A 26,129-nucleotide genomic window follows, 5' to 3' on the forward strand; every position below is an offset into this window, starting at 1 on the left:
TGTTTACACTTGATACTTAAGGGTATTTATTATATGGGTTTCGCACTTTATCAACTTAGCTGTATGGATGTTCCAAACAAAGTTTCGTTGTGCTTTTTGTAACAATGACAATAATTATTCTGAATCTGAATCAGGAATTTATTACACTGTGGGAAATTAAAAATCATTATAATAATTTCTCAGAATTTACTCCAAATAATTTTCTAAAGCTTTATGAAATGAAATGAAAGGAAATTATTTATCAATACATCCCTGATATATTAATTGGAAAAACAATAACAAACCCTCAATATGATTCTTCTGCCCTCAGCCGAGCGTATGGCTACTCGACTTTGGCAGCGAGCTAAACCAACGAAGAAAAATGGAGGCCCAAACTCCTTCCTCTCATTTATTTCTTCGCTTGAACGTGTGCGCGTGTGTGTGTGTGGTAAAACTGAAACATACATAAAACACAAATGTTATACACAAAATAAAAGGTTCTATACAATAACATGTTTATGTAAATAACAGAAAACTGGCTCCATTATGAGCAAATGAAATGAAGTGGCTACTTTAGCTTAGCACAAAAACGTGTGGGTTCGCGCCACATAAATAACAACAAAATAACAGAATAGACACACCAAAATTACATCTAACCCACTGTTAAAACGTACAAACTTACAGATTTTGTTTTGTCAAGGGTTCCCAACGATGTATGGTGCAGAGGAGGTGTGCAACGTCTTAACACCCCAAGGCCTCCTTTCCAACTGAAATAAAAAGTTCTTTCTGCCTGCTGCTTACAGCAAATCGCCACTAGGGGAAGCCGAGCGCAAACAGCAATACCAAAGAAAAACTTAAGATTCTGAGTTACAATAGCGACATCCCGTGGACGGATGAACAATATACAATCCTAGAAAGAAACCCAAAAAGTAGTCAACACAAGACCAGAGGACATAACACTCCCCGCCTGACATCTGCAAGATGTCAGCTCTTAACTAATGAACGATACACAACAACAACTCGTTTTACATGCTACCCTTAGACAGCAAAAGCACAACTTCACGAATTGGGCGAATGTAAAACCTATTCTCGCCGTTTCGGCAAATCTTAACCTCAACTTTTCTGACATTACCGTCCTCACTTGGGAAAGATTTTGTGATCAGTCCGAGTGGCCAATTATTCCTATGTTCCAGAGACTCCCTCATTAAAACAACGTCGCCCATTTGAAGGTTCGGCTTTTTTATTTTCCACTTGCGACGAACCTGCAAGCCTGCGATGTATTCTTTCTGCCAACGACTCCAGAAAACATTAGCTAAGTACTGCACGCGCTTCCATTGGGCTTTGAATAGGTCACTGGTCTGAAACTGCCCTGGTGGAATCGGTGGTGTGCCAACCTGTTGCGTGAGTAGCATCGCAGGAGTAAGAATGACTGGGTTTTCGGGATCTGTAGAAACGGCTGTTAGCGGACGGGCATTTACAATTGCGGTAACTTCAGCTAACAATGTTACGAGTACTTCATGTGTGAGCTTCCCATATGGATGTTCAAGGAGCATTGCATTGAGGATTTTTCGGGTGACGCCGATCATGCGTTCCCAGGAACCAGCCATATGGGATGCATGTGGAGGATTAAACTGCCATTTGCACGCACTGTCTTTCAAGAATGTGCCTATTTTGTCATTGTGACAGCCTAGTTTGTCTATTTGGAGCTCTTTGCAGGCACTCACAAAATTTGTCCCACAATCAGATCTCAAGAGTTTGGCACCACCTCGGATGGCAAAGAAACGACGCAGTGCATTAATGAATGACGATGTGTCCATTGACTCAATCACTTCAATATGAATTGCACGTGTACTCATGCAGGTGAATATGACTGCCCATCTTTTAGCATCTGCATTAGCACCACGCGTTTTTCTCACTGTAACGGACCAGGGACCGAACACATCAAGGCCTACATTTGTGAAAGGAGGGTCCGTGGACAGCCTGTCTTCAGGTAGCTCAGCCATGATCTGTTCAGGTTGCCTGCCCCTTAATTTGCGGCATGTGATGCACTTGAAAATCACACTGCTTACTGCTCTTTTTCCTCCCACAATCCAAAAGCCCCCTGCTCTGACTGCTCCCTCCGTGAAATGCCTTCCCTGGTGACATAATTTTTCGTGAAAGTGTCTTATTATGAGCTGAGCAAGATGATGCTTTCCAGGGACGAGTATGGGATTGGTTTCTTCTGCAGACAACTGTGCTTTCTTTAGTCGGCCTCCAACTTTAAGGAGCCCTTGCGTGTCAACAAATGGATTCAGTTTGCTGAGTGGACTTGAGTTTTTTAGAGCTGTGCCTTTTTCAATGCATCCAATATCTTCTGCGAAGACCTCTCTTTGAACGGTGCGAATGATCGTGGTCTTGGCTAGTTGCAGTGACTTTTCAGTTAAATGTTTGTTGCAGTTGTGCCAGCCACGACAGGAAACCTCAGAGTTGTTCTTGAATGATTGAGCTATATGTTGGAGTTTGGCAATAGCCTTTTGCAGCACCTTCCAACTTGAAAACCTTTCAAATCTGGCACTATTAAACTGGGCTTTTGATAGGGTGGTAGTGCAAGTTGTTACCTCAGGACGCAACTCACAGTCAGTCTCTGGGTCTATGAGATCGAAGGTTTGACTTCGAACTTGACTTTGGTCCAACCTGGAGAGGAAAGCTGGGCCTCTGAGCCAGGTGGAGCTGGAGAGCTGCTCAGCGGGCAACGTTCGTGTGGCATGGTCTGCCGGATTTAAGTGTGTGGGCACGTAATGCCACTGGTGAGTTTGTGCAAAGCGCCTGATGCGTTCGACTCTGTTGTGCACATAAACGTGAAAGCGTCTCTTCATGTTTGAGATGTACCCAAGCACTACCTTTGAGTCTGTGTAAAGATTCACCTGATCGACTGTGACATCCAGCTCCTCTAGAACCAACTCTGCTACTTCCACGGCCAGGACTGCTGCACAGAGTTCAAGTCGGGGTATGGTGATGTCTGGTTTAGGAGCTAAACGTGCTTTGCCGAGGAGGAATCCCACTTCGCTGTGTCCGTCCTCATTTGTGAGTTTGAGGTATGCTACAGCACCTACGCCTTTTGTGGAAGCATCACAAAAAACGTCAATCTCTATTCTTTGGGCTGCAGACAGCGGTATTGAAGTGTACATTCTGGGAATTTCAAGATGTTGTAGGTGTCCGAGGGAACTTTTCCACTTTTGCCACTGTTCTAATTTGTCTTTTGGCAGTTCAGTGTCCCACTCTGAAACATTTGTGGAAATGTCTCTGAGTATGGTTCTACCCCCTACGATTACTGGAATAGCAAAACCAAGTGGGTCGAACACACTGTTGATAACTGACAGAACTCCCCTTTTTGTGAACGGCCTTTCATTTACTCTTACTTGGAACTTGAATTGGTCAGTCAACAGCTCCCATCCTAAGCCCAAACTGCGCTGCATTGGTGGGGTAGTCTGCCCAATGTCAAGACCTTGCATGCCTACAGCACGATCTTCGGTTGGAAAGGCTCCTGTTATGAGAGGACAATTGGATGAGATTTTGTGCAGGCGTATGTTACACTGAGCCAGCATCTTCTGTGCCCTACTAAGAACATCAATGGCCTGCTCTATGGAAGAGAATGACTTTAGCCCATCATCTACATAGAAGTGCCGTTCAATGAATTCTTTTGCGTCACTGCCAAATTCCATTTCTCCTTCTATGGCTGTTCTTTTCAGTCCAAAGATGGCGACTGATGGGGAAGGACAATTACCAAACACATGGACAGTCATCCTAAATTCTTGCACTTTTCCATCAAGGTCATGATTTTGGAACCACAAGAAACGAAGGTAGTTACGGTGGTCTTCTCGGACTACAAAGTTGTGAAACATATGCTCCACATCTGCCATGACGGCGTATGGGTCGGACCTAAACCGCATCAGAACTCCTACGAGAGTGTTGTTAAGATCTGGTCCCTTGAGGAGCACGTCATTGAGAGAAACATTGTCAAGTTGAGCACTCGAATCAAAGACTACCCTAATTTTTTCTGGCTTTTGCGGGTGGTAAACGCCAAAACTAGGGAGATACCAGCACTCTTGATCTGGCGCCAGTGCGGGCGCTGGTTCGGCATGGCCCTTGCTGAATATTTTCTCCATAAACTCAGCGTAATGCGCTCTCATTTCAGGTTTTCTTCTCAGCGTTTTGCGGAGCGACATTAAACGATTGTAGGCCTGCTGCCGATTGTCAGGTAGGCGCCGCCTAGGTGAGCGGAATGGAAGTGGAGCTACCCAGTTATTCGCCTCATCTTTAGCAAAGTTGTTGTGCATAATGTCTAGGAACAACGCATCTTCTGCCGAAAGTGCAACTTTGTCGTCATTTGTTGTTTGTTGGAAAATATGTTGTCCTAGTTCCGCTTGTGTGTTTAGTGGATCGTTTTTGGTGTATTTCTCTTTGATAACGATTGTGTTTTCGCAAGGACTGAGGAACGTGGGACGTCCACTGTTTAGAACGTTCGTCTTAAATGAGTTCAATGTGGGTTTATGAGCTCCAGAGAGACAGACATCACCTATGACAACCCATCCTAAATCGAGACGCTGGGCATGAGGCGCATTGTTTGGCCCATTTACCTGACCACGAACTTTATGAGCTTGAATGATGTCCCTTCCCAGGAGCAGAAGAATGTCTGCCGATGGGTCGAGAGGAGGAATCTGTGAAGCGATTGATCGCAAATGAGGGTGAGCTGCTGCTACCTCAGGGCTGGGAATTTCGTCTCTATTATCTGGAATCTGATCACATTCTGTTATTGTAGGCAGCATCATGGAGACCTTACCATCTACATCTTCTACAATAAAGCCATCAGCTTTGCGACCTCGTGTCTCTGATAAACCTGCACATGTTCTCATGGTGTATGGGAATATGGTACCTTGCACATTAAACATGTCAAAAAACGCAGATCTGGCTAAGGATGAATTGCTCTGATCATCCAACATGGCATATACCCTCTTTTTCTTTTCTGGAGAAGTTCGGCGATATACATTAACTAAACAGATCTTTGAGCATGATTTTCCTTTTACGCCTTGCCCACATACTTCTGTGCAACTGGCTGTGTTCACAGGATTTGGGCCCTCAGACTCCCCGCCGTGACTCTGGGTTGGGGGATTAAAGTCTTGAGGTGTCCATGGAGGTGGACCGACATGCATGGCAGACACATGAGCATCGCTATCACATTCTGAGCATTGGATAATAGCTTTACAGTCTCGAGCCCTGTGATTTGTGGACGCACAACATTTAAAACAAATGGCGTGCTCTTTGAGAATGTTCTTTCTTTCGTCTAGTGTTTTCATTCTAAACCCCCTGCATTTGACGAGTGAATGTGGTTTTTGGTGGATAGGACATTGTTTGTCTGGATCGAGTGCTGTCAATTTAGCCGGACTGATCTCTATTTTATTCACCGCCAATGGAACTCTGTATTTGTCTCGTCTTACTGATGTCTTATCAACCCTTGGATTTATTACGTTTGAACACTGTAACATAAAGCTAGGGTCTGTTCTCATTTCAGCGTAGTCATTTACGAACCGCACAAAATACGAAAAAGGTGGATAGACTGCACCGTTTTCCCTTTTGTATTTGGTACCTTGTGTAACCCATGACTCCTGGAGTCCATATGGGAGTTTTTCAACTATCGGGTTTATGCCCCTTGGTGTGTCGAGAAAGCTAAGACCCGGCAAATAACTTTCACTTTTGGCATACGATAGCTCTAACAGAAGATCAGCAAGCTCCTGCAGTAAGTGAGTGTCTTTGTTGGAGATTCTTGGAAAAGTCTGCAACCGTTGGAAGAGTGAGGATTCAATTACCTCTGGAGAGCCATAAGTCTTGTCTAGCCGCTGCCACAGACGCTGGAGACCTGCCTGCGGATTACTCACGTGGACCGCCCTGATCCTCTGAGCGTGTTGAAGAGACTCCCCGCCGAGCCACTTGGTGAGAAGGTCGAGCTCTTCGCTGGGCTTGAGATTGAGGCCTTCCGTCGCGTTGCAGAACATGGACTTCCAGGACAGGTAGGACTCTGGCCGGTTGTCGAAAACCTTGAACCCCGATGTCAGCAGATCACGCCGTGCTAGATAGGCTGCTAAATTGGACAGTTCACTTTGTGGGGTTGCTGAAGGTGTAGGCTGGTGTGAGATGTCCGTTCTCGCACGATGAGATTGGAGATGCTCTTCGTCAGCGATGTCGATGTGACGCACATGTGGAAAAGCACCAGCTGATTTTGGGCTATTTTGTGGTTGTTGAGAGTCATTGTGCCTAACCAGGTGCTCATTGTTTGGCGTTTGTGTGCCATCTGCTTGGACACGCTGGTCGTCAAAGTGAGCATGCACATACTCTTGTGCACGCCTGATGGAGGGGGGTGTCTTGGAAAATACCCCTTGCTCGCTGAGGTCGACTTTGGCGCGCTCCTCTTCTTCGAAAGTCGCCTCCCAAACTTTAGCTGCGGCGAGCGCTGCTTCTGCTTCACCTTCCGTCTTCAGAGCGTGTAGTGTTGCCTCGATGCGTGCCTTCTCGACCTCCATGTCGATTTGGCGTTTGGCGTACCGTGCTCTGACGTAGGCAGCTTCGGCGTCTGCTCGTGCTTGTGCAGCAGCTTGACTCGTTCTGGACCGGCGTGAAGAATGAGAATGACTGGCCTCCGACCTGGTGACCACTTGGCTGATAGGTGGTGAAACTTCTTGTTGAGACATCTTGGGTGCTTGATGTGTTGAAAATCTTTTTACTCTTCTGCCCTCAGCCGAGCGTATGGCTACTCGACTTTGGCAGCGAGCTAAACCAACGAAGAAAAATGGAGGCCCAAACTCCTTCCTCTCATTTATTTCTTCGCTTGAACGTGTGCGCGTGTGTGTGTGTGGTAAAACTGAAACATACATAAAACACAAATGTTATACACAAAATAAAAGGTTCTATACAATAACATGTTTATGTAAATAACAGAAAACTGGCTCCATTATGAGCAAATGAAATGAAGTGGCTACTTTAGCTTAGCACAAAAACGTGTGGGTTCGCGCCACATAAATAACAACAAAATAACAGAATAGACACACCAAAATTACATCTAACCCACTGTTAAAACGTACAAACTTACAGATTTTGTTTTGTCAAGGGTTCCCAACGATGTATGGTGCAGAGGAGGTGTGCAACGTCTTAACACCCCAAGGCCTCCTTTCCAACTGAAATAAAAAGTTCTTTCTGCCTGCTGCTTACAGCAAATCGCCACTAGGGGAAGCCGAGCGCAAACAGCAATACCAAAGAAAAACTTAAGATTCTGAGTTACAATAGCGACATCCCGTGGACGGATGAACAATATACAATCCTAGAAAGAAACCCAAAAAGTAGTCAACACAAGACCAGAGGACATAACAATGATCGTGTAAGGATTGTATTGTTTTATTATTATCAATATTTTAAAACAAACTGAACAATTTGTTGAATTTTTATATTTTATAATAATTGAAAAAAATAATATAAAAACTGACTCGGGCAATTATTTCAGGGTTGTGATAAATACTCTTCCACTAAATTGTAGGTAGTAGTTAACCTGTTTCCTCATGGTTTTATATATACGACCGGATAAGAGTTTTGTGTATATGAAGACATACCGAGGAAAGATCTCGGACTGAAATCACAGGTTTGTGCAAGACGGTGAATGATGCAGTCCTATGTCAACAGCCTACACAATCCCGGGAGAATTTTATCCTGATGACTGTATGTAGTGCTGTAATTGTCATTAATATTACTAAAGATTAAATTAAAGCGAAGCAATAAGTTCAAGCAAGGTGTACACCGGTTTGGTGACCTCAAACGTGATGGTCTCCAATCTGGAATTGTACATGGTAAATGTTGTAAATATTGTCCTCGAGTTAACAAAGCAGAGTTAATATCGGGAGATGGTTGTGAAAGCCGGCAAACTTCAAAGGAGGAACACTTTGTTTTGCTTTATGGCAAGTCACGTGGATGGAGAGCAGCGTGTAGCCATAATTCGAGTTCAACACCAGTTTATTCTTTTATATAAGTATAACACCATTTACCATTTTTCACAGATTATCTACAAATAATCTAATCTAAGTGAAATAATGAAGAGGATTCACAAGTGATGCCAGGGGTGAACAGCTCCCTCCTTGGCTGCAGATCAATCAGAGGATCGAAAGGAAAAGGAATTTTTAAATTGCCTGTAACGAAAGACAAGGCTCATCGAAAATGGCTAGACTTGCTCAGGTTTCGGGGAGCAGCACAAATATGACAAAGTGGACACTTGTGAGAAAGATTTCAAACCAAAAGATACTGAAATGTGTAAGTATTGATTTATTTTTCTGTCAAACTCTGTACATATGTAGCCCGCATTGATAACAGTTCAATGATGGCGGTGGGAAACTTATCTTGGGAATAGGCAAGAAACAAACAAAAAAGCTGGGTTTTACTCATAGGCGGATTTTAAGGAGGGGCCGAAAAGTGTCATTGCATGAAATTGACTTTCCTGTACATAGAAAAGTTCTAAAACAATAAAACTGCCACAAAAATGAATGAAATGAACAAAAAAATATATTTTTATAATGGGTCAAAATTATTTTTCGAACAGATCATGTGACGAGCACCTTAGACTGTCATTTGCTTTGCATATACCCCCCCCCCCCCCCAAAAAAAAAAAATAGGGGAAGGATATTTTATTTTTCAAATGATTTTTCTTTGATTGAAATTTTTTTTTTTTTTTTTTGGTTGAAGCAACTTTTTTGGGGATTGAATGATTTAGACACAAATGTCCTATCCATAAATGGCCCAAACACAAAAGGATTGCTTCAATCAAAGAAACATTTTACAATGAAAAATGAAGTGTTAAAACGTATTTTTCAAAATTTCAAAAACGGTCAAAAAACACTTTAGGGACAAAGAGCGCATGGTAACCGTCCAAAAACACGTCAAGACTCTCGGCACATCCCAAATATGCCAAAAAAGTTGACTTTTGGGAAAAGTCAATTTTTGACTTTTTTTGTAAGGGGGGGGGGGGGGGGGGGGTGCTTACGTATTTCATGAAATTTCAAAAATGGTCAAAAAACAATTTTGGGACAAGGAGCTCCGGGAAACGTTCCAAAAACACGTAAGGACTCTCGGCACAACCCAAATATTCCAAAAAAGTTGACTTCTGGGAAAAGTCCATTTTTGACTTTTTTGTAAGGGGTGGTGCTTACACATTTTTTCAAGATTTCAAAAACGGTCAAAAAACACTTTTGGACAAGAAAACGTTTGGAAAACGTTGCAAAACCATGTCAGGACTCTCGGCACGGCCCAAATATGCCCAAAAAGTTGACTTTTTAGAAAAGTCAATTTTTGACTTTTTGTGAGGGGGGTGCTTACACATTTTTTCAAAATTTCAAAAACGGTCAAAAAACACTTTTGGGCCAAGGAGCACTGGAAAACGTTCCAAAACCATGTCAGGACTCTCGGCACGGCACAAATATGCCAAAAAAGTAGACTTTTGAGAAAAGTCAATTTTTGACTTTTTTGTAAGGGGGGGGGGGGTGCTCACACATTTTTTCAAAATTTCAAAAACGGTCAAAAAAAGCTTTTGGGCAAAGGAGCGCCAGGAAACGTTCCAAAAACATGTCAGGACTCTCGGGACAGACCAAATATGCCCAAAAAGCTGTTTTTTGAAAAAAGTCAATATTTGACTTTTTTGTAAGGGGTGTGGTTACGCATATTTTCAAAATTTCAAAAACGGTCAAAAAAAGCTTTTGGGCCAAGGAGCGCCGGGAAACGTTCCAAAAACATGTCAGGACTCTCGGCACAACACATATATGCCCAAAAAGTTGACTTTTGGGAAAAGTCAATATTTGACTTTTTTGTAAGGGGGGGTGCTTTCGCATTTTTTTAAAATTTCAAAAACGGTTAAAAAACGCTTTTGGGCCAAGGAGCGCCGGGAAACGTTCCAAAAACATGTCAGGACTCTCGGCACCGCCCAAAAATGCCAAAAAAGTTTACTTTTGGGAAAAGTAAATTTTTGACTTTTGTGTAAGGGGGTGTTTATGCAGTTTTTTCAAAATTTCAAAAACGGTCCTAAACAATTAAGGGTAAGAGAGCGCCGGGAAACATTCCAAACACACATCAGGACTCTCGGCACAACCCAAATATGCCAAAAAAGTTGACTTTTGGGAGAAGTCAATATTTTACTTTTTTGTAAGGGGGGTGGTGGTTACGCATATTTTCAAACGGTCAAAAAACACTTTTGGGCCAAGGAGCGCTGGAAAACGTTCCAAAACCATGTAAGGACTCTCGGCACGGCCCAAATATGCCAAAAAGTTGACTTTTGGAAAAAGTCAATTTTTGACTTTTTTGTAAGGGGTGTGGTTACGCATTTTTTCAAAATTTCAAAAACGGCCAAAAAAAGCTTTTGGGCCAAGGAGCGCCGGGAACATTTCCAAAAACATGTCAGGACTCTCGGGACAGCCCAAATATGCCAAAAAGTTGACTTTTGGAAAAAGTAAATTTTTGACTTTTTTGTAAGGGGGGGGTGGTTACGCATTTTTTCAAAATTTCAAAAACGGTTAAAAAAAAAGCTTTTGGGCCAAGGAGCGCCGGGAAACGTTCCAAAAACATGTCAGGACTCTTGGGACAGCCCAAATATGCCAAAAAAGTTGACTTTTGGAAAAAGACAATTTTTGACTTTTTTGTAAGGGTGGGTGGTTACGCATTTTTTCAAAATTTCAAAAACGGTCAAAAAAAGCTTTTGGGCCAAGGAGCGCCGGGAAATGTTCAAAAAACATGTCAGGACTCTCGGGACAGCCCAAATATGCCCAAAATGTTGACTTTTGGAAAAAGTCAATTTTTGACTTTTTGGTAAGGGGGGGTGGTTACGCATTTTTTCAAAATTTCAAAAACGGTCAAAAAAAGCTTTTGTGCCAAGGAGCACCAGGAAATGTTCCAAAAACATGTCAGGACTCTCTGGACAGCCCAAATATGCCATAAAAGTAGACTTTTGGAAAAAGTCCATTTTTGACTTTTTTGTAAGGGGGGGGGGGGGGGGGGTGGTTACGCATTTTTTCAAAATTTCAAAAACGGTCCAAAAAAGCTTTTGGGCCAAGGTGCGCCGGGAAATGTTCCAAAAACATGTCAGGACTCTCGGGACAGCCCAAATATGCCCAAAATGTTGAATTTTGGAAAATGTCAATTTTTGACTTTTTGGTAAGGGGGGGTGATTAGGCATTTTTTCAAAATTTCAAAAACGGTCAAAAAAAGCTTTTGGGCCAAGGAGCGCCGGGAAACGTTCCAAAAACATGTCAGGACTCTTGGGACAGCCCAAATATGCCAAAAAAGTTGACTTTTGGAAAAAGTCAATATTTGACTTTTTTGTAAGGGGGGGGGTGGTTACGCATTTTTTCAAAATTTCAAAAAAGGTCAAAAAAAGCTTTTGGGCCAAGGAGCACCGGGAAATGTTCCAAAAACATGTCAGGACTCTCGGGACAGCCCAAATATGCCCAAAATGTTGAATTTTGGAAAATGTCAATTTTTGACTTTTTGGTAAGGGGGGGGTGGTTACGCATTTTTTCAAAATTTCAAAAACGGTCAAAAAAAGCTTTTGGGCCAAGGAGCACCGGGAAATGTTCAAAAAACATGTCAGGACTCTCGGGACAGCCCAAATATGCCCAAAATGTTGACTTTTGGAAAAAGTCAATTTTTGACTTTTTGGTAAGGGGGGGTGGTTACGCATGTTTTCAAAATTTCAAAAAAAGCTTTTGGGCCAAGGAGCGCCGGGAAACGTTCCAAAAACATGTCAGGACTCTCGGGACAGCCCGAATATGCCAAAAAAGTTGACTTTTGGATTTTTGACTTTTTGTAAGGGGGGGTGGTTACGCAATTTTTCAAAATTTCAAAAACGGTCAAAAAAAGCTTTTGGGCCAAGGAGCGCCTGGAAACGTTCCAAAAACATGTCAGGACTCTCGGGACAGCCCAAATATGCCAAAAAAGTTGACTTTTGGATTTTTGACTTTTTGTAAGGGGGGGTGGTTACGCAATTTTTCAAAATTTCAAAAACGGTCAAAAAAAGCTTTTGGGCCAAGGAGCGCCTGGAAACGTTCCAAAAACATGTCAGGACTCTCGGGACAGCCCAAATATGCCAAAAAAGTTGACTTTTGGATTTTTGACTTTTTGTAAGGGGGGGGTGGTTACGCATTTTTTCAAAATTTCAAAAACAGTCAAAAAAACCTTTTGGGCCAAGGAGCGCCGGGAAATGTTCCAAAAACATGTCAGGACTCTCGGGACAGCCCAAATATGCCAAAAAAGTTGACTTTTGGATTTTTGACTTTTTGTAAGGGGGGGGTGGTTACGCATTTTTTCAAAATTTCAAAAACGGTCAAAAAAAGCTTTTGGGCCAAGGACCGCCGGGAAACGTTCCAAAAACATGTCAGGACTCTCGGGACAGCCCAAATATGCCAAAAAAGTTGACTTTTGGAAAAAGTCAATTTTTTTACTTTTTGTAAGGGGGGGTGGTTACGCATTTTTTCAAAATTTCAATAACGGTCAAAAAAAGCTTTTGGGCCAAGGACCGCCGGGAAACGTTCCAAAAACATGTCAGGACTCTCGGGACAGCCCAAATATGCCAAAAAGGTTAACTTTTGGAAAAAGTCAATTTTTGACTTTTTTGTAAGGGGGGGTGGTTACGCATGTTTTCAAAATTTCAAAAAAAGCTTTTGGGCCAAGGAGCGCCGGGAAACGTTCCAAAAACATGTCAGGACTCTCGGGACAGCCCAAATATGCCAAAAAAGTTGACTTTTGGATTTTTGACTTTTTGTAAGGGGGGGGGTGGTTACGCATGTTTTCAAAATTTCAAAAACGGTCAAAAAAAGTTTTTGGGCCAAGGAGCGCCGGGAAACTTTCCAAAAACATTTCAGGACTCTCGGGACAGCCCGAATATGCCAAAAAGGTTAACTTTTGCAAAAAGTCAATTTTTGACTTTTTTGTAAGGGGGGGGTGGTTACACATTTTTTCAAAATTTCAAAAACAGTCAAAAAAAGCTTTTGGGCCAAGGAGCGCCGGGAAACATTCCAAAAACATGTCAGGACTCTCGGGAGAGCCCAAATATGCCAAAAAAGTTGACTTTTGGAAAAAGTCAATTTTTGACTTTTTGTAAGGGGGGGTGGTTACGCATTTTTTCAAAATTTCAATAACGGTCAAAAAAAGCTTTTGGGCCAAGGACCGCCGGGAAACGTTCCAAAAACATGTCAGGACTCTCGGGACAGCCCAAATATGCCAAAAAGGTTAACTTTTTGAAAAAGTCCATTTTTGAGTTTTTTGTCAGGGGGGGTGGTTACGCATTTTTTCAAAATTTCAAAAACAGTCAAAAAAACCTTTTGGGCCAAGGAGCGCCGGGAAACGTTCCAAAAACATGTCAGGACTCTCGGGACAGCCCAAATATGCCAAAAAAGTTGACTTTTGGATTTTTGACTTTTTTGTAAGGGGGGGTGGTTACGCATTTTTTTCAAAATTTCAAAAACGGTCAAAAAAAGCTTTTGGGCCAAGGACCGCCGGGAAACGTTCCAAAAACATGTCAGGACTCTCGGGACAGCCCAAATATGCCAAAAAAGTTGACTTTTGGAAAAAGTCAATTTTTGACTTTTTGTAAGGGGGGGTGGTTACGCATTTTTTCAAAATTTCATTAACGGTCAAAAAAAGCTTTTGGGCCAAGGAGCGCCGGGAAACGTTCCAAAAAACATGTCAGGACTCTCGGGACAGCCCAAATATGCCAAAAAGGTTAACTTTTGGAAAAAGTCCATTTTTGACTTTTTTGTAAGGGGGGGTGGTTACGCATTTTTTCAAAATTTCAAAAACAGTCAAAAAAACCTTTTAGGCCAAGGAGCGCCGGGAAACGTTCCAAAAACATGTCAGGACTCTCGGGACAGCCCGAATATGCCAAAAAAGTTGACTTTTGGATTTTTGACTTTTTGTAAGGGGGGGTGGTTACGCAATTTTTCAAAATTTCAAAAACGGTCAAAAAAAGCTTTTGGGCCAAGGAGCGCCTGGAAACGTTCCAAAAACATGTCAGGACTCTCGGGACAGCCCAAATATGCCAAAAAAGTTGACTTTTGGATTTTTGACTTTTTGTAAGGGGGGGGGTGGTTACGCATTTTTTCAAAATTTCAAAAACAGTCAAAAAAACCTTTTGGGCCAAGGAGCGCCGGGAAATGTTCCAAAAACATGTCAGGACTCTCGGGACAGCCCAAATATGCCAAAAAAGTTGACTTTTGGATTTTTGACTTTTTGTAAGGGGGGGGTGGTTACGCATTTTTTCAAAATTTCAAAAACGGTCAAAAAAAGCTTTTGGGCCAAGGACCGCCGGGAAACGTTCCAAAAACATGTCAGGACTCTCGGGACAGCCCAAATATGCCAAAAAAGTTGACTTTTGGAAAAAGTCAATTTTTGACTTTTTGTAAGGGGGGGTGGTTACGCATTTTTTCAAAATTTCAAAAACGGTCAAAAAAAGCTTTTGGGCCAAGGAGCGTCGGGAAATTTTCCAAAAACATGTCAGGACTCTCGGGACAGCCCAAATATGCCAAAAAGGTTAACTTTTGGAAAAAGTCCATTTTTGACTTTTTTGTAAGGGGGGTGGTTACGCATTTTTTCAAAATTTCAAAAACAGTCAAAAAAACCTTTTGGGCCAAGGAGCGCCGGGAAACGTTCCAAAAACATGTCAGGACTCTCGGGACAGCCCAAATATGCCAAAAAAGTTGACTTTTGGATTTTTGACTTTTTGTAAGGGGGGGTGGTTACGCATTTTTTCAAAATTTCAAAAACGGTCAAAAAAAGCTTTTGGGCCAAGGAGCGTAGGGAAATTTTCCAAAAACATGTCAGGACTCTCGGGACAGCCCGAATATGCCAAAAAGGTTAACTTTTGGAAAAAGTCAATTTTTGACTTTTTTGTAAGGGGGGGTGGTTACGCATGTTTTCAAAATTTCAAAAAAAAGCTTTTGGGCCAAGGAGCGCCGGGAAACGTTCCAAAAACATGTCAGGACTCTCGGGACAGCCCAAATATGCCAAAAAGTTGACTTTTGGAAAAAGTCCATTTTTGACTTTTTTGTAAGGGGGGGTGGTTACGCATGTTTTCAAAATTTCAAAAACTGTCAAAAAAAGCTTTTGGGTCAAGGAGCGCCGGGAAACGTTCCAAAAACATGCCAGGACTCTCGGGACAGCCCAAATATGCCAAAAAGTTGACTTTTGGAAAAAGTCAATTTTTGACTTTTTTGTAAGGGGGGGTAGTTACGCATTTTTTCAAAATTTCAAAAACGGTCAAAAAAAGCTTTTGGGCCAAGGAGCGCCGGGAAACGTTCCAAAAACATGTCAGGACTCTCGGGACAGCCCAAATATGCCAAAAAGGTTAACTTTTGGAAAAAGTCCATTTTTGACTTTTTTGTAAGGGGGGGTGGTTACGCATTTTTTCAAAATTTCAAAAACGGTCAAAAAAAGCTTTTGGGCCAAGGACCGCCGGGAAACGTTCCAAAAACATGTCAGGACTCTCGGGACAGCCCAAATATGTCAAAAAAGTTGACTTTTGGATTTTTTACTTTTTTTAAGGGGTGGTGGTTATGCATTTTTTCAAAATTTCAAAAACGGTCAAAAAAAGCTTTTGGGCCAAGGAGCGCCGGGAAACGTTCCAAAAACATGTCAGGACTCTCGGGACAGCCCGAATATGCCAAAAAAGTTGACTTTTGGATTTTTGACTTTTTGTAAGGGGGGGTGGTTACGCATTTTTTCAAAATTTCAAAAACAGTCAAAAAAAGCTTTTGGGCCAAGGACCGCCGGGAAACGTTCCAAAAACATGTCAGGACTCTCGGGACAGCCCGAATATGCCAAAAAGTTTAACTTTTGCAAAAAGTCAATTTTTGACTTTTTTGTAAGGGGGGGGGAGGTGGTTAAGCATTTTTTCAAAATTTCAAAAACTGTCAAAAAAAGCTTTTGGGCCAAGGAGCGCCGGGAAACATTCCAAAAACATATCAGGACTCTCGGGACAGCCCTAATATGCCCAAAAAGTTGACTTTTGGAAAAAGTCAATTTTTGACTTTTTGTAAGGGGGGGTGGTTACGCATTTTTTCAAAATTTCAAAAACGGTCAAAAAAAGCTTTTGGGCCAAGGAGCGCCGGGAAACGTTCCAAAAACATGTCAGGACTCTCGGGACAGCCCAAATATGCCAAAAAGGTTAACTTTTGGAAAAAGTCCAGTTTTGACTTTTTTGTAAGAGGGGGTGGTTACTCATTTTTTCAAAATTTCAAAAACGGTCAAAAAAAGCTTTTGGGCCAAGGAGCGCCGGGAAACTTTTCAAAAACATGTCAGGACTCTCGGGACAGCCCGAATATGCCAAAAAGGTTAACTTTTGCAAAAAGTCAATTTTTGACTTTTTTGTGAGGGGGGGGGGGGGGGGTGGTTATGCATTTTTTCAAAATTTCAATAACGGTCAAAAAAAGCTTTTGGGCCAAGGATCGCCGGGAAACGTTCCAAAAACATATCAGGACTCTCGGGACAGCCCAAATATGCCCAAAAAGTTGACTTTTGGAAAAAGTCAATTTTTGACTTTTTGTAAGAGGGGGTGGTTACGCATTTTTTCAAAATTTCAAAAACAGTCAAAAAAAGCTTTTGGGGCAAGGAGCGCCGGGAAATGTTCCAAAAACATGTCAGGACTATCGGGACAGCCAAAATATGCCAAAAAAGTTGACATTTGGATTTTTGACTTTTTGTAAGGGGGGGTGGTTACGCATTTTTTCAAAATTTCAAAAACGGTCAAAAAAAGCTTTTGGGCCAAGGAGCGCCGGGAAACTTTCCAAAAACATGTCAGGACTCTCGGGACAGCCCGAATATGCCAAAAAGGTTAACTTTTGGAAAAAGTCAATTTTTTACTTTTTTGTAAGGGGGGGTGGTTACGTATTTTTTCAAAATTTCAAAAACGGTCAAAAAATACTTTTGGGCCAATGAGCGCCGGGAAACGTTCCAAAATAACATCAGGACTCTCGGATCCACCCAAATGTGCCAAAAAAGTTGACTTTTGGAAAAAGTCAATTTTTGACTTTTTTGTAAGGGGGGGTAGTTACGTATTTTTTCAAAATTTCAAAAACGGTCAAAAAAAGCTTTTGGGCCAAGGAGCGCCTGGAAACGTTCCAAAAACATGTCAGGACTCTCGGGACAGCCCAAATATGCCAAATAAGTTGACTTTTGGATTTTTGACTTTTTGTAAGGGGGGGGTGGTTACGCATTTTTTCAAAATTTCAAAAACGGTCAAAAAAAGCTTTTGGGCCAAGGAGCGCCGGGAAACGTTCCAAAAACATGTCAGGACTCTCGGGACAGCCCAAATATGCCAAACAGTTGACTTTTGGAAAAAGTCAATTTTTGACTTTTTTGTAAGGGGGGGTAGTTACGCATTTTTTCAAAATTTCAAAAACGGTCAAAAAATACTTTTGGGCCAATGAGCGCCGGGAAACGTTACAAAATCACATCAGGACTCTCGGCACCACCCAAAGAAGCCAAAAATGTTGACTTTTGGAAAAAGTCATTTTTTGACTTTTTCGTAAGGGGGGGTGGTTACGCATTTTTTCAAAATTTCAAAAACAGTCAAAAAAAGCTTTTGGGCCAAGGAGCGCCGGGAAACATTCCAAAAACATGTCAGGACTCTCGGGACAGCCCGAATATGCCAAAAATGTTAACTTTTGGAAAAAGTCAATTTTTGACTTTTTTGTAAGGGGGGGTGGTTACGCATGTTTTCAAAATTTCAAAAAAAGCTTTTGGGCCAAGGAGCGCCGGGAAACGTTCCAAAAACATGTCAGGACTCTCGGGACAGCCCAAATATGCCAAAAAAGTTGACTTTTGGATTTTTGACTTTTTGTAAGGGGGGGTGGTTACGCATTTTTTCAAAATTTCAAAAACGGTCAAAAAAAGCTTTTGGGCCAAGGAGCGCCGGGAAACGTTCCAAAAACATGTCAGGACTCTCGGCACCACCCAAATGTGCCAAAAAGTTGACTTTTAAAAAAAGTCAATTTTTGACTTTTTTGTAAGGGGGGGTAGTTACGCATTTTTTCAAAATTTCAAAAACGGTCAAAAAAAGTTTTTGGGCCAAGGAGCGCCGGGAAACGTTCCAAAAACATGTCAGGACTCTCGGGACAGCCCGAATATGTTAAAAAGGTTAACTTTTGGAAAAAGTCAATTTTTGACTTTTTTGTAAGGGGGGGTAGTTACGCATTTTTTCAAAATTTCAAAAACGGTCAAAAAAAGCTTTTGGGCCAAGGAGCGCCGGGAAACGTTCCAAAAACATGTCAGGACTCTCGGGACAGCACAAATATGCCAAAAAAGTTGACTTTTGGAAAAAGTCAATTTCTGACTTTTTTGTAAGGGGGGGTGGTTACGCATTTTTTCAAAATTTTAAAAACGGTCAAAAAATACTTTTGGGCCAATGAGCGCCGGGAAACGTTCCAAAATCACATCAGGACTCTCGGCACCACCCAAAGAAGCCAAAAATGTTGACTTTTGGAAAAAGTCAATTTTTAATTTTTTCGTAAGGGGGGGTGGTTACGCATTTTTTCAAAATTTCAAAAACAGTCAAAAAATACTTTTGGTCCAAGGAGCGCCGGGAAACGTTCCAAAACCACATCAGGACTCTCGGCACCACCCAAATGTGCCAAAAAGTTGACTTTTGGAAAAAGTCAATTTTTTACTTTTTTGTAAGGGGGGGTAGTTACGTATTTTTTCAAAATTTCAAAAACGGTCAAAAAAAGCTTTTGGGCCAAGGAGCGCCGGGAAACATTCCAAAAACATGTCAGGACTCTCGGGACAGCCCAAATATGCCAAAAAAGTTGACTTTTGGAAAAAGTACATTTTTGACTTTTTCGTAAGGGGGGGTTGTTACGCATTTTTTCAAAATTTCAAAAACAGTCAAAAAATACTTTTGGGCCAAGGAGCGCCGGGAAACGTTCCAAAACCACATCAGGACTCTCGGCACCACCCAAAGAAGCCAAAAATGTTGACTTTTGGAAAAAGTCATTTTTTGATTTTTTCGTAAGGAGGGGTGGTTACGCATTTTTTCAAAATTTCAAAAACGGTCAAAAAATACTTTTGGGCCAATGAGCGCCGGGAAACGTTCCAAAATCACATCAGGAATCTCGGCACCACCCAAAGAAGCCAAAAATGTTGACTTTTGGAAAAAGTCAATTTTTGACTTTTTGTAAGGGGGGGTGGTTACGCATTTTTTCAAAATTCCAAAAACGGTCAAAAAAAGCTTTTGGGCCAAGGAGCGCCGGGAAACGTTCCAAAAACATGTCAGGACTTTCGGGACAGCCCAAATATGCCAAAAAGGTTAACTTTTGGAAAAAGTCCATTTTTGACTTTTTTGTAAGGGGGGGTGGTTACGCATTTTTTCAAAATTTCAAAAACAGTCAAAAAAAGCTTTTGGGCCAAGGAGCGGCGGGAAACGTTCCAAAAACATGTCAGGACTCTCGGGACAGCCCGAATATGCCAAAAAGGTTAACTTTTGGAAAAAGTCAATTTTTGACTTTTTTGTAAGGGGGGGTGGTTACGCAAGTTTTCAAAAACGGTCAAAAAAAGCTTTTGGGCCAAGGAGCGCCGGGAAACGTTCCAAAAACATGTCAGGACTCTCGGGACAGCCCAAATATGCCAAAAAGGTTAACTTTTGGAAAAAGTCAATTTTTGACTTTTTCGTAAGTGGGGGTGGTTACGCATTTTTTCAAAATTTTAAAAACGGTCAAAAAATACTATTGGGCCAAAGAGCGCCGGGAAACTTTTCAAAACCACATCAGGACTCTCGGATCCACCCAAATGTGCCAAAAAAGTTGACTTTTGGAAAAAGTCAATTTTTGACTTTTTCGTAAGGGGGGGTGGTTACGCATTTTTTCAAAAATTTCAAAAACAGTCAAAAAATACTTTTGGTCCAAGGAGCGCCGAGAAACGTTCCAAAACCACATCAGGACTCTCGGCACCACCCAAATGTGCCAAAAAGTTGACTTTTGGAAAAAGTCAATTTTTGACTTTTTTGTAAGGGGGGGTAGTTACGTATTTTTTCAAAATTTCAAAAACGGTCAAAAAAAGCTTTTGGGCCAAGGAGCGCCGGGAAACGTTCCAAAAACAGGTCAGGACTCTCGGCACCACCCAAAGAAGCCAAAAATGTTGACTTTTGGAAAAAGTCATTTTTTGATTTTTTCGTAAGGAGGGGTGGTTACGCATTTTTTCAAAATTTCAAAAACGGTCAAAAAATACTTTTGGGCCAATGAGCGCCGGGAAACGTTCCAAAATCACATCAGGAATCTCGGCACCACCCAAAGAAGCCAAAAATGTTGACTTTTGGAAAAAGTCAATTTTTGACTTTTTGTAAGGGGGGGTGGTTACGCATTTTTTCAAAATTCCAAAAACGGTCAAAAAAAGCTTTTGGGCCAAGGAGCGCCGGGAAACGTTCCAAAAACATGTCAGGACTTTCGGGACAGCCCAAATATGCCAAAAAGGTTAACTTTTGGAAAAAGTCCATTTTTGACTTTTTTGTAAGGGGGGGTGGTTACGCATTTTTTCAAAATTTCAAAAACAGTCAAAAAAAGCTTTTGGGCCAAGGAGCGGCGGGAATCGTTCCAAAAACATGTCAGGACTCTCGGGACAGCCCGAATATGCCAAAAAGGTTAACTTTTGGAAAAAGTCAATTTTTGACTTTTTTGTAAGGGGGGGTGGTTACGCAAGTTTTCAAAAACGGTCAAAAAAAGCTTTTGGGCCAAGGAGCGCCGGGAAACGTTCCAAAAACATGTCAGGACTCTCGGGACAGCCCAAATATGCCAAAAAGGTTAACTTTTGGAAAAAGTCATTTTTTGATTTTTTCGTAAGGAGGGGTGGTTACGCATTTTTTCAAAATTTCAAAAACAGTCAAAAAATACTTTTGGGCCAAGGAGCGCCGGGAAACGTTCCAAAAACAGGTCAGGACTCTCGGGACAGCCCAAATATGCCAAAAAAGTTGACTTTTGGATTTTTGACTTTTTGTAAGGCGGGGTGGTTACGCATTTTTTCAAAATTTCAAAAACGGTCAAAAAAAGCTTTTGGGCCAATGAGCGCCGGGAAACGTTCCAAAATCACATCAGGACTCTCGGCACCACCCATAGAAGCCAAAAATGTTGACTTTTGGAAAAAGTCATTTTTTGACTTTTTCGTAAGGGGGGGTGGTTACGCATTTTTTCAAAATTTCAAAAACGGTCAAAAAAAGCTTTTGGGCCAAGGAGGGCCGGGAAACGTTCCAAAAACATGTCAGGACTCTCGGGACAGCCCGAATATGTTAAAAAGGTTAACTTTTGGAAAAAGTCAATTTTTGACTTTTTTGTAAGGGGGGGGGTAGTTACGCATTTTTTCAAAATTTCAAAAACGGTCAAAAAAAGTTTTTGGGCCAAGGAGCGCCGGGAAACGTTCCAAAAACATGTCAGGAATCTCGGGACAGCCCGAATATGTTAAAAAGGTTGACTTTTGGAAAAAGTCAATTTTTGACTTTTTTGTAAGGGGGGGGTAGTTACGCATTTTTTCAAAATTTCAAAAACGGTCAAAAAAAGCTTTTGGGCCAAGGAGCGCCGGGAAACGTTCCAAAAACATGTCAGGACTCTCGGGACAGCACAAATATGCCAAAAAAGTTGACTTTTGGAAAAAGTCAATTTCTGACTTTTTTGTAAGGGGGGGTGGTTACGCATTTTTTCAAAATTTCAAAAACGGTCAAAAAATACTTTTGGGCCAATGAGCGCCGGGAAACGTTCCAAAATCACATCAGGACTCTCGGCACCACCCATAGAAGCCAAAAATGTTGACTTTTGGAAAAAGTCATTTTTTGACTTTTTCGTAAGGGGGGGTGGTTACGCATTTTTTCAAAATTTCAAAAACGGTCAAAAAATTCTTTTGGGCCAAGGAGCGCCGGGAAACGTTCCAAAACCACATCAGGACGCTCGTCACCACCCAAATGTGCCAAAAAAGTTGACTTTTGGAAAAAGTCATTTTTTGACTTTTTCGTAAGGGGGGGGTGGTTACGCATTTTTTCAAAATTTCCAAAACGGTCAAATAATACTTTTGGGCCAAAGAGCGCCGAGGAAACTTTTCAAAACCACATCAGGACTCTCGGATCCACCCAAATGTGCCAAAAAAGTTGACTTTTGGAAAAAGTCAATTTTTGACTTTTTTGTAAGGGGGGGTAGTTACGTATTTTTTCAAAATTTCAAAAACGGTCAAAAAAAGCTTTTGGGCCAAGGAGCGCCTGGAAACGTTCCAAAAACATGTCAGGACTCTCGGGACAGCCCAAATATGCCAAATAAGTTGACTTTTGGATTTTTGACTTTTTGTAAGGGGGGGGTGGTTACGCATTTTTTCAAAATTTCAAAAACGGTCAAAAAAAGCTTTTGGGCCAAGGAGCGCCGGGAAACGTTCCAAAAACATGTCAGGACTCTCGGGACAGCCCAAATATGCCAAACAGTTGACTTTTGGAAAAAGTCAATTTTTGACTTTTTTGTAAGGGGGGGTAGTTACGCATTTTTTCAAAATTTCAAAAACGGTCAAAAAATACTTTTGGGCCAATGAGCGCCGGGAAACGTTACAAAATCACATCAGGACTCTCGGCACCACCCAAAGAAGCCAAAAATGTTGACTTTTGGAAAAAGTCATTTTTTGACTTTTTCGTAAGGGGGGGTGGTTACGCATTTTTTCAAAATTTCAAAAACAGTCAAAAAAAGCTTTTGGGCCAAGGAGCGCCGGGAAACATTCCAAAAACATGTCAGGACTCTCGGGACAGCCCGAATATGCCAAAAATGTTAACTTTTGGAAAAAGTCAATTTTTGACTTTTTTGTAAGGGGGGGTGGTTACGCATGTTTTCAAAATTTCAAAAAAAGCTTTTGGGCCAAGGAGCGCCGGGAAACGTTCCAAAAACATGTCAGGACTCTCGGGACAGCCCAAATATGCCAAAAAAGTTGACTTTTGGATTTTTGACTTTTTGTAAGGGGGGGTGGTTACGCATTTTTTCAAAATTTCAAAAACGGTCAAAAAAAGCTTTTGGGCCAAGGAGCGCCGGGAAACTTTCCAAAAACATGTTAGGACTCTCGGGACAGCCCGAATATGCCAAAAAGGTTAACTTTTGGAAAAAGTCAATTTTTGACTTTTTTGTAAGGGGGGGTGGTTACGCATGTTTTCAAAATTTCAAAAAAAGCTTTTGGGCCAAGGAGCGCCGGGAAACGTTCCAAAACCACAGCAGGACTCTCGGCACCACCCAAATGTGCCAAAAAGTTGACTTTTGGAAAAATTCAAATTTTGACTTTTTTGTAAGGGGGGGTAGTTACGCATTTTTTCAAAATTTCAAAAACGGTCAAAAAAAGCTTTTGGGCCAAGGAGCGCCGGGAAACGTTCCAAAAACATGTCAGGACTCTCGGGACAGCCCAAATATGCCAAAAAAGTTGACTTTTGGATTTTTGACTTTTTGTAAGGGGGGGTGGTTACGCATTTTTTCAAAATTTCAAAAACGGTCAAAAAAAGCTTTTGGGCCAAGGAGCGCCGGGAAACGTTCCAAAAACATGTCAGGACTCTCGGCACCACCCAAATGTGCCAAAAAGTTGACTTTTAAAAAAAGTCAATTTTTGACTTTTTTGTAAGGGGGGGTAGTTACGCATTTTTTCAAAATTTCAAAAACGGTCAAAAAAAGTTTTTGGGCCAAGGAGCGCCGGGAAACGTTCCAAAAACATGTCAGGACTCTCGGGACAGCCCGAATATGTTAAAAAGGTTAACTTTTGGAAAAAGTCAATTTTTGACTTTTTTGTAAGGGGGGGTAGTTACGCATTTTTTCAAAATTTCAAAAACGGTCAAAAAAAGCTTTTGGGCCAAGGAGCGCCGGGAAACGTTCCAAAAACATGTCAGGACTCTCGGGACAGCACAAATATGCCAAAAAAGTTGACTTTTGGAAAAAGTCAATTTCTGACTTTTTTGTAAGGGGGGGTGGTTACGCATTTTTTCAAAATTTTAAAAACGGTCAAAAAATACTTTTGGGCCAATGAGCGCCGGGAAACGTTCCAAAATCACATCAGGACTCTCGGCACCACCCAAAGAAGCCAAAAATGTTGACTTTTGGAAAAAGTCAATTTTTAATTTTTTCGTAAGGGGGGGTGGTTACGCATTTTTTCAAAATTTCAAAAACAGTCAAAAAATACTTTTGGTCCAAGGAGCGCCGGGAAACGTTCCAAAACCACATCAGGACTCTCGGCACCACCCAAATGTGCCAAAAAGTTGACTTTTGGAAAAAGTCAATTTTTTACTTTTTTGTAAGGGGGGGTAGTTACGTATTTTTTCAAAATTTCAAAAACGGTCAAAAAAAGCTTTTGGGCCAAGGAGCGCCGGGAAACATTCCAAAAACATGTCAGGACTCTCGGGACAGCCCAAATATGCCAAAAAAGTTGACTTTTGGAAAAAGTACATTTTTGACTTTTTCGTAAGGGGGGGTGGTTACGCATTTTTTCAAAATTTTAAAAACGGTCAAAAAATACTATTGGGCCAAAGAGCGCCGGGAAACTTTTCAAAACCACATCAGGACTCTCGGATCCACCCAAATGTGCCAAAAAAGTTGACTTTTGGAAAAAGTCAATTTTTGACTTTTTCGTAAGGGGGGGTGGTTACGCATTTTTTCAAAATTTCAAAAACGGTCAAAAAAAGCTTTTGGGCCAATGAGCGCCGGGAAACGTTCCAAAATCACATCAGGACTCTCGGCACCACCCATAGAAGCCAAAAATGTTGACTTTTGGAAAAAGTCATTTTTTGACTTTTTCGTAAGGGGGGGTGGTTACGCATTTTTTCAAAATTTCAAAAACGGTCAAAAAAAGCTTTTGGGCCAAGGAGGGCCGGGAAACGTTCCAAAAACATGTCAGGACTCTCGGGACAGCCCGAATATGTTAAAAAGGTTAACTTTTGGAAAAAGTCAATTTTTGACTTTTTTGTAAGGGGGGGTAGTTACGCATTTTTTCAAAATTTCAAAAACGGTCAAAAAAAGCTTTTGGGCCAAGGAGCGCCGGGAAACGTTCCAAAAACATGTCAGGACTCTCGGGACAGCACAAATATGCCAAAAAAGTTGACTTTTGGAAAAAGTCAATTTCTGACTTTTTTGTAAGGGGGGGTGGTTACGCATTTTTTCAAAATTTTAAAAACGGTCAAAAAATACTTTTGGGCCAATGAGCGCCGGGAAACGTTCCAAAATCACATCAGGACTCTCGGCACCACCCAAAGAAGCCAAAAATGTTGACTTTTGGAAAAAGTCAATTTTTAATTTTTTCGTAAGGGGGGGTGGTTACGCATTTTTTCAAAATTTCAAAAACAGTCAAAAAATACTTTTGGTCCAAGGAGCGCCGGGAAACGTTCCAAAACCACATCAGGACTCTCGGCACCACCCAAATGTGCCAAAAAGTTGACTTTTGGAAAAAGTCAATTTTTTACTTTTTTGTAAGGGGGGGTAGTTACGTATTTTTTCAAAATTTCAAAAACGGTCAAAAAAAGCTTTTGGGCCAAGGAGCGCCGGGAAACATTCCAAAAACATGTCAGGACTCTCGGGACAGCCCAAATATGCCAAAAAAGTTGACTTTTGGAAAAAGTACATTTTTGACTTTTTCGTAAGGGGGGGTGGTTACGCATTTTTTCAAAATTTTAAAAACGGTCAAAAAATACTATTGGGCCAAAGAGCGCCGGGAAACTTTTCAAAACCACATCAGGACTCTCGGATCCACCCAAATGTGCCAAAAAAGTTGACTTTTGGAAAAAGTCAATTTTTGACTTTTTCGTAAGGGGGGGTGGTTACGCATTTTTTCAAAATTTCAAAAACGGTCAAAAAAAGCTTTTGGGCCAATGAGCGCCGGGAAACGTTCCAAAATCACATCAGGACTCTCGGCACCACCCATAGAAGCCAAAAATGTTGACTTTTGGAAAAAGTCATTTTTTGACTTTTTCGTAAGGGGGGGTGGTTACGCATTTTTTCAAAATTTCAAAAACGGTCAAAAAAAGCTTTTGGGCCAAGGAGGGCCGGGAAACGTTCCAAAAACATGTCAGGACTCTCGGGACAGCCCGAATATGTTAAAAAGGTTAACTTTTGGAAAAAGTCAATTTTTGA

The 26,129-nt window shown here is 41.5% G+C and overlaps 1 protein-coding gene across 1 annotated transcript; it reads right to left on the reverse strand.

The window, feature by feature from the left end:
• Nucleotides 1–294: 294 nt before the first annotated feature.
• On the reverse strand, nt 295–7,318 carry LOC130921225 (uncharacterized). The gene is made up of 2 exons (XM_057844868.1): nt 7,100–7,318; nt 295–6,871 (listed from the first exon to the last, which is right to left on the reverse strand). Exon 2 carries the CDS (start codon nt 6,699–6,701, stop codon nt 1,005–1,007), a length of 5,697 nt encoding a protein of 1,898 aa, XP_057700851.1. The 5' UTR covers nt 6,702–6,871; nt 7,100–7,318; the 3' UTR covers nt 295–1,004.
• Nucleotides 7,319–26,129: the final 18,811 nt, after the last annotated feature.

Source organism: Corythoichthys intestinalis, chromosome 9 (genome assembly GCF_030265065.1).
Source record: "Corythoichthys intestinalis isolate RoL2023-P3 chromosome 9, ASM3026506v1, whole genome shotgun sequence".
NCBI classification, from domain to species: Eukaryota; Metazoa; Chordata; class Actinopteri; order Syngnathiformes; family Syngnathidae; genus Corythoichthys; species Corythoichthys intestinalis.